The sequence below is a fragment of the Paramisgurnus dabryanus genome, chromosome 8, assembly GCF_030506205.2.
Source record: "Paramisgurnus dabryanus chromosome 8, PD_genome_1.1, whole genome shotgun sequence".
Lineage (NCBI taxonomy): Eukaryota > Metazoa > Chordata > Actinopteri > Cypriniformes > Cobitidae > Paramisgurnus > Paramisgurnus dabryanus.
In genome coordinates, this window is record NC_133344.1 from 28,734,355 (window position 1) to 28,752,243 (window position 17,889).

The 17,889-nt window shown below is 37.9% G+C and overlaps 1 protein-coding gene across 2 annotated transcripts; it reads left to right on the plus strand.

Annotated features, from left to right (window-relative positions):
- Positions 1-617: 617 nt before the first annotated feature.
- Positions 618-12,431, plus strand: adamts15b (ADAM metallopeptidase with thrombospondin type 1 motif, 15b). 2 transcript variants are annotated; one of them, XR_010542870.2, is made up of 9 exons: positions 618-1,771; positions 5,475-5,607; positions 6,208-6,375; positions 6,696-6,979; positions 7,216-7,393; positions 7,477-7,652; positions 9,812-9,987; positions 10,186-11,462; positions 11,503-12,431. XR_010542870.2 is itself a non-coding variant. In XM_065281409.2 (8 exons), exons 1-8 carry the CDS (start codon positions 857-859, stop codon positions 10,937-10,939), a joined length of 2,784 nt encoding a protein of 927 aa, XP_065137481.1. In that variant the 5' UTR covers positions 618-856; the 3' UTR covers positions 10,940-12,429. The 2 variants fall into 2 exon arrangements, 1 of the variants encoding a protein (XP_065137481.1); XM_065281409.2 differs by having other exon boundaries at positions 10,186-12,429.
- The last annotated feature ends 5,458 nt before the right edge of the window (positions 12,432-17,889 follow it).

Here is a 17,889-nt window from a genome sequence, read left to right on the forward strand (position 1 = left end):
TACTTCTGGTTGAGAAACACTTTGTTTATTGACATTGTTTATTATCGTGTCATCTGGCAACTCTACTTGCATTCCCAATTTCATTTCTAATGCATTCCCACAGCAGAAAAAAATGATCAGTTACACTTTTCCTGTAATAAAATTTTAATTGAAATAATTGTATAATTTACAAATTTATAATTTTGTCCTACTGTACACTCTCAGAAAAATTCCAATTTGTACCTTTGGTGTACTAATATGCACTCTTTAAGGTTTCTAAGTTTTTTCCGAAAGTTCTTATCCCACCCCTTCATATAGTGCAAAAATAAGAAAGAAAATGATAATTTTTACATTTTAGAAAAATTACAAATAAATATGAATGCTAAGGAAGCATACCGCAAAAGTTACCGAGTGTAGCTTTAAGTGCCTCTAATTCATTTGATAAAAAAAATAATTATAAATTATTTAAAGAAATCTTTTATAAGGAAATAAAAATGGAGTTAATTAAAAATAATGACGTTTAAATAGGCTTATATCCTTCGCCTCATTTGCTGTGTAATGCAAACATCTGTGGCTGTGCACATTGCAGAGTGGGAGGAAACCTCTGAAGCGCGCCTGCATGGGGTTGATGCGCGTACTGTATTTAGAGACAGAAGTGGCTGTGGTGCTCAGCATGAACCATGAGCTTTTATCTGAACCCTCCAAAAACTCTCATCACAATCTGCAATGTTTACATATGACTCAAAAAAACTAATAATAAAAGAGAGCGCTGGAGGAAAGGCGATGGAGTATAGTGGCAATCTTTAATTCTTATGACGGATTTACAGCATCACAGTGTGAATTACACTTTGAAGGATATTTAATCACCACCACAACGATGTCGTTTTTCCCATTTTTTTCAGTTTCTCTCCTGAACATGCTGTTTCTAACGAAAACATATCTCTGTATGGAAACAGATTTTTGTGAACCTGTGCGACTTGACCGTGAGAATTTCCCAAGTCATCTCGAGAGACACAGCAAAGAAGTTGTTGTTTACAGAATAAACGCTTTTAATCAGGAATTTTATCTCAATCTTCAGCCTGACTCCACTTTTCTGGCTCCTGATGGCACATCTTTAAACGATTTTGCTGAGTCTGGTCTTAAAAGATGCTTTTACTCCGGTGATGTTAATTCAGACAGCAACTCATATGCAGCGCTAAGTCTCTGTCGAGGACTGCAAGGTGCCTTTACTTTTCACGGGAAGCAATACTTTATCCAGCTGAGGTCCATGAATACATCAGAGATCTCAGATGATGCTGAAAAAACGCACATCATCCGCAGGAGAAGACAAATGGATGCGCAATCAACATTGAGATGCGGAGTTAAATCAAACGAAAACGTCGTGGAGTCATTGAACAAGTACAAACATTTTAATGGGCTTACAACGAACGGTACTCTAACTTTATTAAAACACATGGGTCGATCGAAACGATTTGCCTCCATACCGAGATATGTAGAAGTCTTGGTTGTTGCTGATGAATCAATGGCGAAATTTCACGGGGACGATCTGAAGCATTATATTTTGACGCTTATGTCTGTCACTGCAAAGATGTACAAACACCCCAGCATCTTAAACTCCATCAATATAGTGGTTGTGAAGCTTATGGTGATTAACGAGGCTGAGAAAGGACCCAAGGTCTCCGGTAACGCGGCGTTAACATTGCGCAACTTCTGCACCTGGCAAAAGAAGCTGAATAAGATCAACGACAAGCATCCAGAGTATTGGGACACGGCAATATTGTTTACTAAGCAGGTAAGGGATGCTGCACACATGATGTCTGGCATACTATATGTTTCAAGTTTGGTTAAGTTTATTTGATATGTGGCAGCAATCTTGATTAAAACACTGCTGGCATGACAGAACATCTGGACAGCAAATATCCTAGTGAAACACATGAGGAAATATGTCAAAACTAGGGAGTGCCCCTAAAATGTATATGATTCCAGTGTAAACTTTAAAGTGCGCCATCACTATAAAGTTGAGGGTCTGTGCCAACATATTGAATTTATTACTGTCTTAAACAGACGGAATGATCCAAGTCAACCGTCGTTAAAATTATATCCGCAGTTTGACGGTAGATGTACCTGCGCTGCACCTGTTTGACCTTAATTGACTTCAGGCTTTCTGTGAAAAAATATATTGCAAACTGTTTTGAATACAGCTTAAAATTTTTACAACACGTGCTACATTGCCACAAAATAGCTATTTGTGAGGGAAACGATGCACATTACAGGCTCTCCGTATACTGGATTCTGATTGGTCAGTTGCTACAAAATATGTGTACTTCAAAGCATCTTGACAGTTACGACTTATATGTTTATCACATATTCATGATTCAGTGTGCTAAGGTTTGAATTTGTAAAAAATAAGCTAAATATAGGCTAAAAATATTGCATTTAATGTACATTATCTTTAATTTAATGTCCAAACATTGTGCACAAATAAAACTCATACGACAATAATGTGTAGGTTGTCACTTCCCTCAAATAGCAGCGTTTACTGTTCAGCAAATTAGCGCCCCTACCGGTAGTAATCTGTATAATAAACTTACGTCTTAGGTTGTTTTCACATATATTGGTGCGCACCGTGGTGCGGCCTCGGAGCGCACCAAAATACATTGTATCATTTTTCAGTTAGTGCGGTTCGTGTTCACATATATATATTTTTAACTTTACTCGAAATGCCGCACCGTACACCATGTGACAATGGTCAGCGCTGTCATTGGTCTCTGACAGCTCTTACCGTCTCATGACCACCCCCACGTTTCCATGACAAACAGCCTGACAGGGAGAGCGCAGCTATCAAGATGTGGAGATAAACGATGCAAGTCTTTGCGAAGTTTCTTTGCTTTAACGCGAAATTGCGTAGCTGTTCTATTAAAGCCTTTCTCATGGAGCCGTTTGCTAAAAAGCCCGTAATGTCACTATTTGTGTGTGGAGGACAGCTATGCATTTATAAAATCATCAGCTCAAACGTAAAGGAGACAGCGAATCTCTATGCAACGGACCAGGATTGGCTTGTTTGTTGTTAACCCACAATATAACACCCGGCTCACGTCACAACGAAAGCCCAGTGGCTCAAACATGTGGAGAACTTCCTGTATTTGGTTCGGGCCGAGGTCCAGCAGTGTTCACACCACAGGTGGGTCGCCCCAGAGTTCGGCAACAGCCGCTCCGAGACCACCTGTTTAGAGCGGTCTCGGAGCGGCCGTTTAGTGCGCACCCGAGTGCGGCTGTTGTGTTCACACTGACCCAAACGCACCGTACTCGGAGCGACACGTCATTTGGGCCGACCTAAACAGTGTATATGTGAAAACACCCTTAGTCACAATGAAATAAAATGGGAGTAGCGATTGTCATGCTTTCCCTGTCGTGACTTATATCCGAGTGAAACAGCTCCTGAAATGAGAAAAATATAGGGTGGGACTTATATTCCAAGTACTATAAAAGTTTTGTGACTTTAATGCTTAAGGGGGACATATCATGAAAATCTGACTTTTCCATGGTTAAGTGAATTGGATCCCCGGTGCCTAGAAAACGTAAAAAAAACATAAAAAAACACAGTAAGTTAGTTTTGGTAAAACATTCTCTGCAAGAATGTGGAAAAAATAGGTCATTGAAATTTGGCTCCCCTTGTGATGTCAGAAGGGGGTAATACCGCCCCTTAATCTGCTTAATCTCTTAATCCAACCACGGCACTGTTATTTAGTGCAGAGATCAGCTCATTTGCATTGTAAAGGTAACACCGCGTTGAGTGAACCTATGTGCATCATGTGTTTTGTCAAAATAAGAACCTGCTGCAGATGCGTCTAAAGGATTTATGTGAAAAGAGACGCTCGCGTTTGCCAGATTCTTGCATAATCTCATGAGTTGTGCATAATCAGAGTTTACTGTTAAGGGAGTGTCTTGCGTGTATTTTGTGAAAGTGAGCATCTCTTTTATCATAAACGGTTTTGACGTGTGTGCAGCCCGGTCTCGTCCCCATCACTAGCAGCAGGCACCTATTCTGACAAGAGAAGAGACATGATGCACATCGTTCACATTATGCAACAAACACATATTTTAGAAACAGGAGCAACACACATGACACCCCGAACACTTATTTTGAATTTGCGCCCCTCGGATGAGCAGTCACCAGCCGCCACTGCTCATAGCTCAAATGGTACTGCACTTCACTGTACTGCAAAGTATATGTGACAATTAATTAAACTGAACTGAACTGGTAGAGCATTAGGAGCACACATACCAATACTGTGAGTGTGCATTGCCAAATTCATAAATGTAAAAGCAACTTTAAAAATAATTATATTATTATATTAAAAATATTAGCTGAATAATAGTACTCAAGTCTCGAGACCGATTTCTGCTTTCTCGGACTCATCTCCGACTTATTTTTTCAGAGACTCAGTCTTGACTCGGACCACAGTGGGAGGAGGAGGACTCGTTATTTCAGACGGAGTCCTTGAGACCAACGCATTTTAACAACAATAATAATAAAATGCAATTTGAAAATGACATCCCAAGCAATCCCTTAACAATTCCCAATCTAGCTTAGTCTATAGGCCTAACTGTTGATTATTAACTGGGGTGATATTAAATCATTAATATGACAAATGTTTTTATGGTCTTGGTCTCGACTCGGTCTCGACTCCTAAAGGACTCAGCCTCGACTCAGACTTGCTTTTTCAAAGACTCTGTCTTGACTCGGACTCGACTGTATTTGAACACCAACGGACTCGGTCTCGACCCTTCAAAGACTCTGCATATGCAGTCTCATCCCTATCACTACTAAATGATGGGTAAGGGATAATGTAAAAAATTCACACATCGCATATAAATGAACCCCATTTTGATTGGTAGTGATGGTCAGACATATGCAACCTGACACTGTTGTTTATTTATGCCAGCTAGAGGGCGATTAACCATAAGCATAACTATAGGTTATATTAAGCAGCCTGCATAAATGGCATCTGGGATCTTATTTTTTTTGGAGGACATCCTTAAACTTAATGTAATCTCACAGCCAGCTCATCTTACACCCTGCTCCTAAACGTATGGGAAAGTGGTATCATCTATCCTAAGACAATGTTGGAATATATTCAGATTTTCCAGATGTTATCCCTAATGGTCCCAGGTGGCTGCACTATGTGTTCTCCATACTTCCATCTGTCCTCCTAACAGTGTCGTAACTACAGCAGTTTACAGGCATTCTTGGCCACCCTTGCTGGTCAGCACAACCCCTGGGCTTTTTAATTACTTGAACAGCCGATGTTCTTGTAATAGATTGAAAATAGACAGAACAGGATCAGATCTAATCATAGAGTAAAGCTTTGCGTGAAAGCCTACTGTAAAGCATTGAAATGCAAGTTAAATGATGGCATGTTGGCTGTCAACACATCACTGAAATAAAACAGAAGCACTTGCTTGTTACACAACATGATCATTTTCTTTCACAGGACCTTTGTGGAGCCACTACATGTGACACTCTGGGTATGGCTGATGTTGGCACCATGTGTGATCCTAAGAGAAGCTGTTCAGTTATTGAAGATGATGGCCTCCCATCAGCTTTCACTACCGCACATGAATTAGGTGAGGACTCTGTTTAGTTAAAAATGGCTTTTACTAAGAAAATAACTGCAAAAACACCTCACACAAGAAGTGTGACAAGTTAAGCGTGTGAACATTGTAAAGCGGTGGGCCGTGATGTGGTGAACACCGCCACGCCTTTGACAATCTGTGGTCTATTTAAGCTGAATCCTTCAGTCTGGTGGATTTTGACAGAGGCGTCTCACTAAATCTCTGATTCTTTCATCTTTAAACATGACTAATGGAAGTGTTAGCTGTTTCAAGAAAAAAAAAACCCAGTCAAGGCCTTATTGCTAATGAATAAAACAATGACAACAGCAATCAAGAGTTCTCCTCATCTGTGAAAACAAGGTTCTAATAAAAGACATATGGGAAAACATTAGCAGATGCCGAAAGAACCCTTCATGTCGGGAGTGGTCCATCAGTGCCATCCTTTTACAGGCCTATAAAATAGTTTATACATAGTTGTATACGTTAGTCACACATAATATAGAAAGAGACACAACATACCAACAGAAATACAGACAATGATTTAAAGTCAAACAGATAGGAACATGACAGATGAATGGATGATTTTAGTTGACCTTTTTTACCTTTCTGCAGGTCACGTATTCAGTATGCCACATGACAACGTCAAGGCTTGTGAGGATGTATTTGGAAAGTTAAAAGACAACCATATGATGTCCCCTACACTGATCCAGATTGACCACATCAGGCCCTGGTCTGTCTGCAGTGCTGCCATCATCACAGACTTCCTGGATTCTGGCCACGGTTAGTTCAGCTGCTCTGTTGAAATCAACTCCGTCATATCGTATTATGTGCATCTCATCTGTGATAAGATGCCAGCAATCATTGCTTCCTGGCATTGCTGTTTGATGTAAAATGGTACAGCTAAAACTGTATTGACACAGTCAACAAAGCTAATAAAGTTAAACAAATATACTATGAATAGAAAATCAACACCATATCAAAAACGTATGCTATGATATACAAATCCAAAGACAAGGGTGTCTGTACAGGTAGGACTTTCAATTAATATGAATTTATTAATAAAAACTATTTGCACTACAAAGTATGTTTTTGCTCTCCAGGTGACTGTCTGTTGGATCAGCCCCAAAAGATGTTGTCTCTTCCCGAGGACCCTCCAGGTGTCACCTACTCGCTCACCCGTCAATGTGAGCTGGCCTTTGGCTCGGGATCTAAGCCGTGCCCTTACATGCAGCCCTGCACCAAACTATGGTGCACTGGGAAAGCTAAAGGACAGTTGGTGTGTCAGACTCGTCACTTTCCTTGGGCAGATGGCACGAACTGTGGAAGCAACAAGCTGTGCTTTGGGGGGATTTGTACTGATAAGAAAAATATCACCATGGTTAAGGTGAGTCATTCCACAACCTGACTGATGACAAATGCATTTTTGTTTTTGCATTGTTTTCTTAAAGAGCAACATCATTGTTAATGGACAAGCCATTACGTTAACCAGAAGATGGTTAAAAGTTGGTAAAGTTAGTTGGCTAAAATGGTCTCACTAGGAATAATGGTTGACCTGTAAATTGTGTGGCCAGCAATTTCAGCAAGCATGTAATAGCTTATGAACATTGCCTGTTTCTGCAGGTAGATGGCCGATGGGGTCGGTGGGGTCCCCACGGTCCATGTTCCCGTACGTGTGGTGGAGGGGTACAGCTGTCTAAAAGGGATTGCAACAACCCTGTCCCTGAAAATGGGGGCAAGTACTGCCAAGGACTGAGGGTGAAGTATCGATCCTGCAACTTGGACCCTTGTAAAGACACAGGTAAATTCTGTTTAAAAAAAAAAAAAATGTTCAATATAGATTTTCTTAACTCATTTCCTAATCACCGATTCATTTATTCATAGGAAAGAGCTTTCGAGAGGAGCAGTGCGAGGCATTCAATGGCTTTAATCTTAACACTAACAGACTCAGTCCTTCTGTGGTCTGGGTCCCTAAATACTCTGGAGTCGCTGTTAAGGACAGATGCAAGCTTATTTGCCGAGCCAATGGAACTGGATATTTTTATGTCCTCGCGCCAAAGGTTCGTAAACTGATATATTTGCATAAACATTGCTTAATTTAGAGGCCGGGTTGTTTTGAAATGAGTGGTTCACTTAAGGAAAATGCTAGAATGTGCAGTTCTTTATCTATGGGACGAAACAACATCCCCTTTTCAAAGCGAACAAGAGACTTGTAAAAGTAATGGTGGGATCGTATCTGTCAGATATGGCCGTGTGAAGTGACATAGTACAGGGCTGATAAAGAGTTGCTGTTCACGTTATCTCTGTATCAGCTGCACTGTATCCGCTTACAATACTGACACAAATAATTCTGACTGAAGCAATAAACCAGGAGAGGCCAGCGATTTTATAACAGCGACGATAAACCAATGTTTAATAAATAGATTTAGGTCGGAGCCGATAGTGTAGTGGACAGTGCTCCGACATATGGCGCAAACATACGGCGACCCGAGTTCAAATCCCGACTCGAGGTCCTTTGCCGATCCCGTACCCCTCTCTCCACCCTGTACTTTCCTGTCGTCTGTCAATTACTTACTGTCTATTAATAAAAGGCAAAATGGCCCAAAAAATAAATAGTTTTAGATTTAGCTTTATCAAAGTTTTTCTTGAGACTTGGGGCTATTTGCTTTTTCCAAAAACAATATGGTTAATTTATCTATTTATATTATACATATAAATATTAAATGTGCATACATGCGTTAATATACACTGTGAAAGATGCTGTGTTGTTTTGAACCATGCTTGGGTGATTTACAGCATGTTCTGGGTTAATTTAAAGTCCCTTGTAGTCCATAATTTTGAGCATCATAATAGCATATATAAAAGTTTTACCTGTCACAGTAATTTCTTCATGCTTTAAAACAGCTTGAATGTAACTCTACACCCTTGCCTCTTTAGTATAGGCGGATCAATGAATATGCAAATTAGTCCCCACCTCTACTCAATTGCATAGCAAATTAGTCCTCGTCTCCACTATTTCGCACCACCTCGGACCATAGATATATATCTACATAGATGCTACAGTCCGCAGTTTCAGACACATAACTGCATGCTAAGTCCGGTTTCACACAATGCATACGTGAACTGCGCATTTGCAGCACTAATCTTTTAGCGCTGATGTTAACAGGTTACAGCCCTCACCCTGCATGTGTGAGCAGCATGTGTGGGCATTACAGAAGCAGAGCTGAAGCAGCTGTGCTACACTCGTTCAACTGTGATTGGTTACATGTTTGTGACGTAGAGAAAACACGGCAATTTCAAACCGGGAGAATGAGTCTTCGGAAAACAATTTTATGGAAAAAGTACTCAGCAATGGTTTTGAATGACGAATTCTAACATGGTTTACCGTAAAGCATATAAAAAACGCAAAATAGACATTGGTTGGATTTGTTCAGCCTTATCTCACAGGAATTTGAACGAGTTGGCTAATTTGTATGAAGTGAATTGAACAAAAACGTAAGATTATAAAAATAAACAGTAATGAAACCCCACTGCTAACCCCACTGTAAAAAATTTATTGTTCAATCTACAGTAACTTACTGGCAACAATTAGCCAGTAAGTTACTGTAAATCCTTTTTACAGTAAGGGTACTGTACTTCCATTTACAGTATTTTATGTATACACTGTGAAATCAAAAACACTTAAATACTGTGATTTAAGTTGTATTTACATTATCTTACGGGCTAATTGTTGCCAGTAAGTTACTGTGAATACGTTTTACAGTAAGGGTACTGTACTTCCATTTACAGTATTTTATGTATACACTGTAAAATCAAAAACATTTAAATACTGTAATTTAAGTTGTATTTACATTATCTTACGGGCTAATTGTTGCCAGTAAGTTACTGTGAATACATTGTACAGTAAGGGTTTGTAGTCACTTCACAAAGGCTCTGAATGCAATCAAATGCAAAGTGTATTTGCTACATATAATTTGCTAGCTTTATTTTCAGAAAAGTACTCCCTATTTGCTCACAAAATTAACAAAACTTTGTCACACAGATAAAGTAATTTTCTCTTACACAATTTAAACTACAAACATGCAAGCCTCTCAAATTCTCTTTCATTGGCAGATTTTAAAACACTTTACAGACACTCAGCTTTACACCTTGAAGCATTTTAAGTTGCCATACCTCATTGTGAGGCATGCAGTGATAGTAAATGTTATCTTTGTGGTAGGTGGTGGATGGGACACCTTGTTCCCCTGATACTTCAGCCGTCTGTGTTCAAGGAAAGTGCCTTAAAGCAGGCTGTGATAGCAAGCTGAACTCCAACATGAAGTTTGACAAATGTGGTGTATGTGGCGGAGACAACAAGAGCTGCAAGAAAGTGTCTGGAATGTTCACAAAGCCCATGTAAGTGCCAGTATGTTTCAACAGTGTCAGGGCCTCAGTGCAAAAAGTTGTGGGTTCAATCCCTAGATTAAATGCACTGCAAGTGGATAAAAGCATCTGCTGCATGTCAGTTGAAAGCATCATGATTTATTTCTTGTATTCGACTTAAGAATGAAATCTACAGTATATGTGTTTCTCATTTTTGATCTCATTTTTCAGAAATGGATATAACTTTGTGGTGACTCTACCTGTCGGAGCCTCAAACGTGGACATTAGGCAGCGAGGTTACCGGGGTTTGGTCAGTGATGACAACTATTTAGCAGTGAAGAACATTCATGGCATCTATCTCCTCAATGGAAACTTTGTGGTGTCAGCCACAGAAAAGGACATTATTGTAAAGGGAAGCCTGTTGCGTTACAGTGGAACCGGCACGGCAGTGGAAGTGCTGCAAGCATCGAGACCACTAAAAGAGTCTCTTACTGTGGAATTGCTATCCGTGGGAAATATGACTCCTCCTCGGGTCCGGTATTCCTACTACCTGACTACGGTAAAAAAGGAGGACAAGATCTTAAAGAAGGAGGCGAAGAACCCTATGCAGAATAGCGTGTTGGAGGACAGTAATAAAGTGGAATTGAAGAAAGCAGCCAAGTGGGTAGCCGCAGACTGGAATAAATGCTCGGTTACTTGTGGAAATGGGGTCCAATTCAGACTGATACAATGTTTGGACACAGATGGGAAAAAAGACACACGTTGTGACACCACCCACAAACCCAAAACCATGAGGGTGTGCGGTGACCCCTGCCCAATGTGGAGCATCGGTGAGTGGTCACCATGCTCAAAAACCTGCGGGAAAGGATTTAAGAGACGTCCGCTGCATTGCATCACTCAGACAAGGGTGTATTTACCTAGAGACCGGTGTTCAAGCAGAAAAAAGCCACAGGAACTGGACTTCTGCACCGTTCAGCGCTGCTAGTGACCATTTCAGACATTTTGGCAAAATGTTTATGTGTTTGTTTCCTCCTGTGCCTCACCTTTGAATTACGTTAAGAAATTGGGAAGATGCAAACTCTTTGACTGATTTATGTTGTAAGGTGCAGTTTAGATATCGCCTACCTCGAAATCGACATTGTTTTTTAGGGCAGCCACATGAAGTTAGCTGAAAGGTTTCACAAGTAATACATAACCTTCAAGTTGTTATGGCAAAACCCGAACGATTGCAACAGCATCTCTGCATGTGGATCGTAGATGAAGTGAGCATATCCAAAATGTGGGTTTGTATTTAGACTGTACAAATATATGTGAATAATTTGATCCAAATGTGAAGCATTGTATGCAAAATAAGGCAACTTGGTCCATGCACTATCAATTTTGCATTCGTATTTTGAGCTGAGCTAGTATAAATCACTGACGGTACAACAAGCAGATACTTTTGTGGTAATTTACCGTGAAAAAGAAAACAGAACCTACACAGATATCATATAAATGTTAAAATTTAAGTATTAAACTTGACGTGTTATAATGGTGCTTTACACAAAGAGATAAAACCTGTTAATATTCAGATTTATCACATCAGCTTTCTATAAACATATACTATAAAAAAATCATTGGTTGTCTTAATGTTCTAGTAAAATGTGTATTTTCTGAGAGGTTTTAATGTTGAAACAGCCTGGTACTGCAAATGATTATACATAAGGCTATACTAGTGTAGTTTTACTAAAACTAGATCTGATATTAGAAAAGTGATGTCTTTATCTTTTTTTTTCTTTTTTTGGAGAAGAAATGAAGTTAGATCTGTACATTTGCCGCCTTCTGACAGTTTAATCTATCAAATATTGTTTTACAGGTCAATTCCCAGAATGATTACCCATAATGCAGCTGCTATAGCCACTGTAAGTGTAAAATCACTATGTTTTTTAGATAGACCATTAATGGTTTTGTTGTAGGTGTATTAGATCTATTCTCTGCTGAACATATGAAGATTTATTGTAATATTGTAAAAAAAAATCCTGTAAACAAGTTGTATTGTTCTTATTGCTAAGCTTTGAGAGAAATGTCTCTTCTATCCAAAACGAGGATCCATATTTTAGTTTTTGTCCTTGACACCTCTTCTGATGTTAATACGGCAAAAGGCACTTATCTTTTTGTATTGAAATCCATTGTATACTATGTATACATTCATTGTGCACAAATAAACAAAGAAATTACATTAAATGTTTTGTTAATGCTCTGAAGAAATATCCATGCACGTATACCCGTGTCTGTCATGCCTCAAACTACTTAAAAACCTCTCGTGATTTTATCATGCCACACTCTTTACCAAAGGCCGTTTGGAGCGTCATGGACAATTCTGATGATGCAAGTGTTTCCTGGAAAATAAAGCAAAAAACTGACCACCTCATTGATAATCCTTTGCTTTTGTTTGAAAACGCTTAGGCCACACAGAATCTGCCCTTTCACCGAACTCAAAGGCTTTGTTTGGTAAATATTTTGGCAAATTTGATAAATGATGTCCGGTCCACTAAAAATATTTTACCATATGTGACCCCCTGTCTGTAAAATCCAGACTCAAAAGTCTCATAAAATAATGATGGGATTAGGAGCATTAAAGTTTGATTTCAATCACTGATTTTACACTGATTTCAATCTTTGATCTTACTCGGTCAGCATTAAAGATATATAGTATAGTTTGGTAAATCACACACGCACAAAAAAAGCCTTCACATGCAGGGTCACAGAGTATTTAAAACGTTTCTGAATATTTTTATAAAAAAAAATGTTTAACAGATGGTATACCACATGTTAGATGAATGTTGGTCTACAGATGAATTTAAGGTCTACATCTATAATTTATGAAGCAATGTGCATATTTCTTACAATAATCACAATGGATAACCTGTGACCAAAACAAAATGTATTCATTCTCCAAATATTTAGGGGCGGTTTCCCACGCAGGGCTTACCCTAGTCCAAAATGCAAATGCATATCTGATCTACTTTAATTTGAGAACACCTTGTACTGACGTTTATTAGTGACATTGTTTTGTCTAAAGAATGGTTTGTTTGTAAAAACGACTTAAATGTTCAATATAACAAAGGCAGAATCTTGGATTAATCTAAACCCTGTCCGGGAAACCGGCCTATAGGGTTGTGGGACGGCTTGAGCTTATCAAAGCATCTTAGGCTATAGGGATGCAAACACATGAATGTCAGTCCATAAAACAAAATGATTAAACAAAGTGTGAATACACTATTTTATGAACTAATAATATCAAGACAGTTTTATGCTTGAAAAATCAGAAATGTGTTAATTGCTCAGGGAAGATTTTCCAGGTCAAACAAGTGCAAAATAGCCATAAAATATCTGCATTCATAAACAGCTGCATTAAAGAGGACTACAATTTATCTTTGCCAGCTCTGCAGATCTCCTGTCAATACAAAACAATGGTGGTCAGTCATTTCCATATTTAATATTTCCAACTCAGTGATTCATAACAAATGTATTTTCCCCTGCCGGGATTAACAACAATTTGTACAAATTTAACATTGTGTTCCTGTAGCTCAGTGGTAGAGCATTGGGTTTAATTTCCAAAACGTGATTCGCTGTAAGTCGCTTTTGGATAAAAGTGTCTGCCAAATGCATAAATGCAATGTATTAAATGTATTACCATTGAAATCACAGCAATGAATTGTTCAGCTCTCTTGAAATTCTGATTATAACTACAGTGAAACTTGTTGCATGCTTTGCTGAATTAATGTTAATGTAGTGACACCCAATATTTAATATATGAACTAATATTTTCTGCATTTTATTAACTTATTTTGGCATCTTTTAAAACTAATGCATCAAGATATCGTGAAACACTGACTATAATAAAATACTGTCATTTTTAAAATCAGTTTGTTATATTTGCTTTGCTGAATTTATGTTTATGCAGTTTCATCAAGTATATATAAACTACTATACTGTATGTAAACTACTGTATCTACGAGTGATGATGTTTGGCAGGAGAATTGTCTCCACAGACAACAAAAGCAAAATTTTCATTGCATGAAAAGATTGGATACAAAAGATTTTCCATTTAGTCAGAAGAAAGCATAACAGCACAATGACTGCATGCATACACTGCAAAACGTCTGTGATTATAAAACTAAAAGCTTTGTGTTTCAGGTCTACTGGGGTTTTCTTAAAAAAATAAAATAATAATAGAAAGAATGTCAACACTTTTGGAAATGCATTCAGTGCCCATTTTATACTGTTCCTTTTGAGCATATAAGCACAAAGGGCAAATGCAAAAAGTTTTCTTTTCACTGCTACAATAGAAAAGGTTTGTGCCACTTCATTATATTAAAATACTCAACTGCCCTGCATCAATTGTCACATGGGATAGACCTCGTCTGCTTTTAACTTGAGAACACCCGTGAAAATCTACTTGATCAGCATCACTGAGGTTAATGCTTCAAGACGGCACCAGGAAGTATGGACTCATTTTAAAGTCAGAAAAATTACCGTTTAAGACATAGATATCCTGAAGTGTTACATAAAAACGAACCCCCACTCGCCATACATCTACATTCACACATTCAGTGACGTGAACTTCATTGTAAGCTATTAACTCATTGTAACCTATGTCTTTGTATGGACCACCATAAAAATCAAAAGCCAAGCGTGAAGCAAGCCAGCACCAGTTAAGCAAGAGAAGAAAGACTCTGGGAACTAAAAGACCACATCTAGATTATCTTTGGCTTCACTCGTCTGTTTCAGAGACCTGCTTTTAATCGACATCTTTTGAGACACAGCTTAACAAGGTCATTTGAGAGTTCAGGCTTAGAAACTGAACAGGACCTTCTGTTAAAGGCGTCTTACATTATGAGCTGTTGGACTATTGAACAAAGAAACCTCTACAATATTGCACCAAGTTTAAGATGATAAAATGGGGTCAATATCTAATACTGACATGCACATTACGGTTTCAGTAAGGGAAGTCATTTATTAAGTTTCTTCATGTTCTCTGAATTTGATATAAAACTTAAAAGGATCTATGTGAAGATCTGGAAGGAGGAACATCTGGTCAGATCATGACTATGATTTCAAACATTAATGACGGGTTACTGATATGACCGTGCATATAGTTGTTTTACAGCTGGCTTTTCTCACAAAACCGTCACCTTTGGTACACTGTGAAACATGGATTTGCATTTTACTATAACTTGGATTTTAGTGGTTGATGAATATCCCAGTATGGAACTTGTTAAGATAACTCTGTTATCAAAATTTTTGTTGGCTGAACTTTTGATTGCTGGAAACATTTTTCAGATGAACTCAAAACTGTAAATCCAGAGAAATATGAGATCACATTCACAAAGCCTGAATAAATTATGTGAATAACATAATCTTATTGTTTGTTATTTTATCATTCGTTCGGCCATGTGTGTCTGGTTAAAAAGTGACACAAAGTCAAAATTAATAAAAAAAACAAGATTAGTTTCACATTAATTTCCAGACTATCTACATATACTGTAAAAAGTGAAAGTTGGATTAACTTAAAAAATTACTTTAATTGGTAACACCTAATTTTTTTTCAACTTTATGTGTAAATTTTAAATTTAAAAAGCTTACATTCAAAAGTTTTTTCACCTTACATTTTCACTTAAAGTTGGAAAATTTAAGTTGACAAAACGTACATTTTTAAGTTTTATCAATTGTTTTATCAAAAAAGTAATTTTTTAAAGTAGATTCAACTTTTACTTTTACAGTGTACATGCATGGTCGTTCTTAAACATTGATGTGCACAAAACAATTTCATGGCAATTCGTATGTATTTTACAAGGTTGGTAATTCGTATTATTTTGATACTCACATTCATATGTTTCTGTAAGATTAGCTTTCGCTCAGTAATACTAGTGTTAGGGGTGGGGTTTCATTGTTCATTTTTATAATCATATGTTTTAGTACGATTCACTTCATACGAATTTATACGAATCAGCTAACTTGTAAAATACACACAAATTTCTGTAAGATCAAGCTGATATGTAATGGTTTTTATAGACCCCTTCAAGGTTTGTAAACATTGAATGACTATCGGGTGCGCCCGCAGCATGGGGTCAAACTGTTCATACAATCGAGGCTTTAAAATTTTATCTAACAGGGCTGAAAAATGATGACTTACCTCAAATGAAGTGAGCACTACAAACACAAGCCTCTTTGATATTTGCATTGTTCCAGTCTGCACGTTAATAGCTTGCAGCCGCAGATGTTGTATTTTTTTGTTTTTGAGATTCTTCATGAATCGCGAAAACTTAACGGAAGACCTGGCGCGATTTTCAGAGCCCACGACGTAAGAAGGCATTTTTACGATACCGAATAACACGCAACTCAATCTGCTGTAATTACTTTTCTGACCCCGACATGCGCAGTGGGAACCGCCTGTGACGTGAACCGTGAAGGGGTCTATACATGTTTTTGCTAATTTAAACACTGTTAAAATAAAAAAATTCCCTTTAAAAGAGAAAAGTTGAATCAACTTAAAAAAACAACTTAAAACATATAAAAACATTTTTTTTCTACTAAATTTTTAAAGTAAAAAACACTTTAAGTGAAAAATCTAAGTTGAAAAAACATAATTTTAGGTGTTACTAATTGAAGTAATTTTTTCAGTTTATCCAACTTTTCACTTTTAAAGGGACACTCCACTTTTTTGAAAATATGCAAATTTTCCAGCTCTCCTAGAGTTAAACATTTGATTTTTACCATTTTAAAATGCATTCAGCTGATCTCCAGATCTGGCGGTACCACTTATAGCATAGCTGAGCATAATCCATTGAATCTGATAAGACCATTAGCATTCTGCTTAAAAATAACCAAAGAGTTTGGATATTTTTCCTATTTAAAACTTGACTCTTCTGTATTTCCATCGTGTACTAAGACCGACAGAAAATTAAAAGCTGCGATTTTCTAGGCAGTTATGGCTGGGAACTATACTCTCAATCTGGCGTAATAATCAAGGACTTTGCTGCTGTAGCATGGCTCCAGGAGGCGCAGTGATATTACGCAGCACCCGAAAATAGACCCCTGGCATTAAAACTCTGGTCATTTTTGAGCGCAATGCTAAATGGTCTAATCAGATTCAATGGATTGTGCTAAGTTATGGTAAAAGTGGTACCGCCAGACCTGGCTGAATACTGTAGATGCCAATACGGTAAATATCAAATGTTTAACTCTAGGGGAGCTGGAAATGAGCATATTTTCAAATGAAGTGGCGTGTCCCTTTAAAGTGTAATACAGCTATTCCAAATATAAGTTGCTAAACAGTGTATGCAGCTAGAACAATGTTCAAGTCAGTCATAATTTGCAACTCCTGAATATTTTCCAACTTTTCCCACAAGGAATTCCAAATACTTATTTGGAGAAAAGAAACTGCACCGTCTGCGTTAGTTAGCAACTTAATTGGGGATTTTCCAGGGTTACTGCAGATTTAAGTTGCTATGGTGAAAAGGTGTGATGCACATCAAAATAAAGGTTATGTTTAATGTGTGTGAAATCATGGCCTTGCACTGGAACTGGTGAGCTCATGGGCACTCCCTGATGATCAACACATAGGAATAGCCACGTACAGTATTGTGAAATTGTGTAGCCAGCATCATTTACCCAGGCTGACTTTGGAGCATGGCTGGTGTTGACAACTAAATGTGCTTTTGAGAAGCATAAGGTAATTATTGATATGTTGAAATGGAAATATTGAGGTGGGCAATAACTGAAAACCCCATCTTAGACCACAGAAAAGGATAAAAGCAGTAACTGATGTAATCCACTTGCATAAACTTTACATAAGTTCATCTGACATTCTCTTCCTCATCCTTTACTTAAGGAAGCATCTAGTTGTAAATATGATTTTCTTGTTTCCATGGGTTTAAAACAAAAAAATAT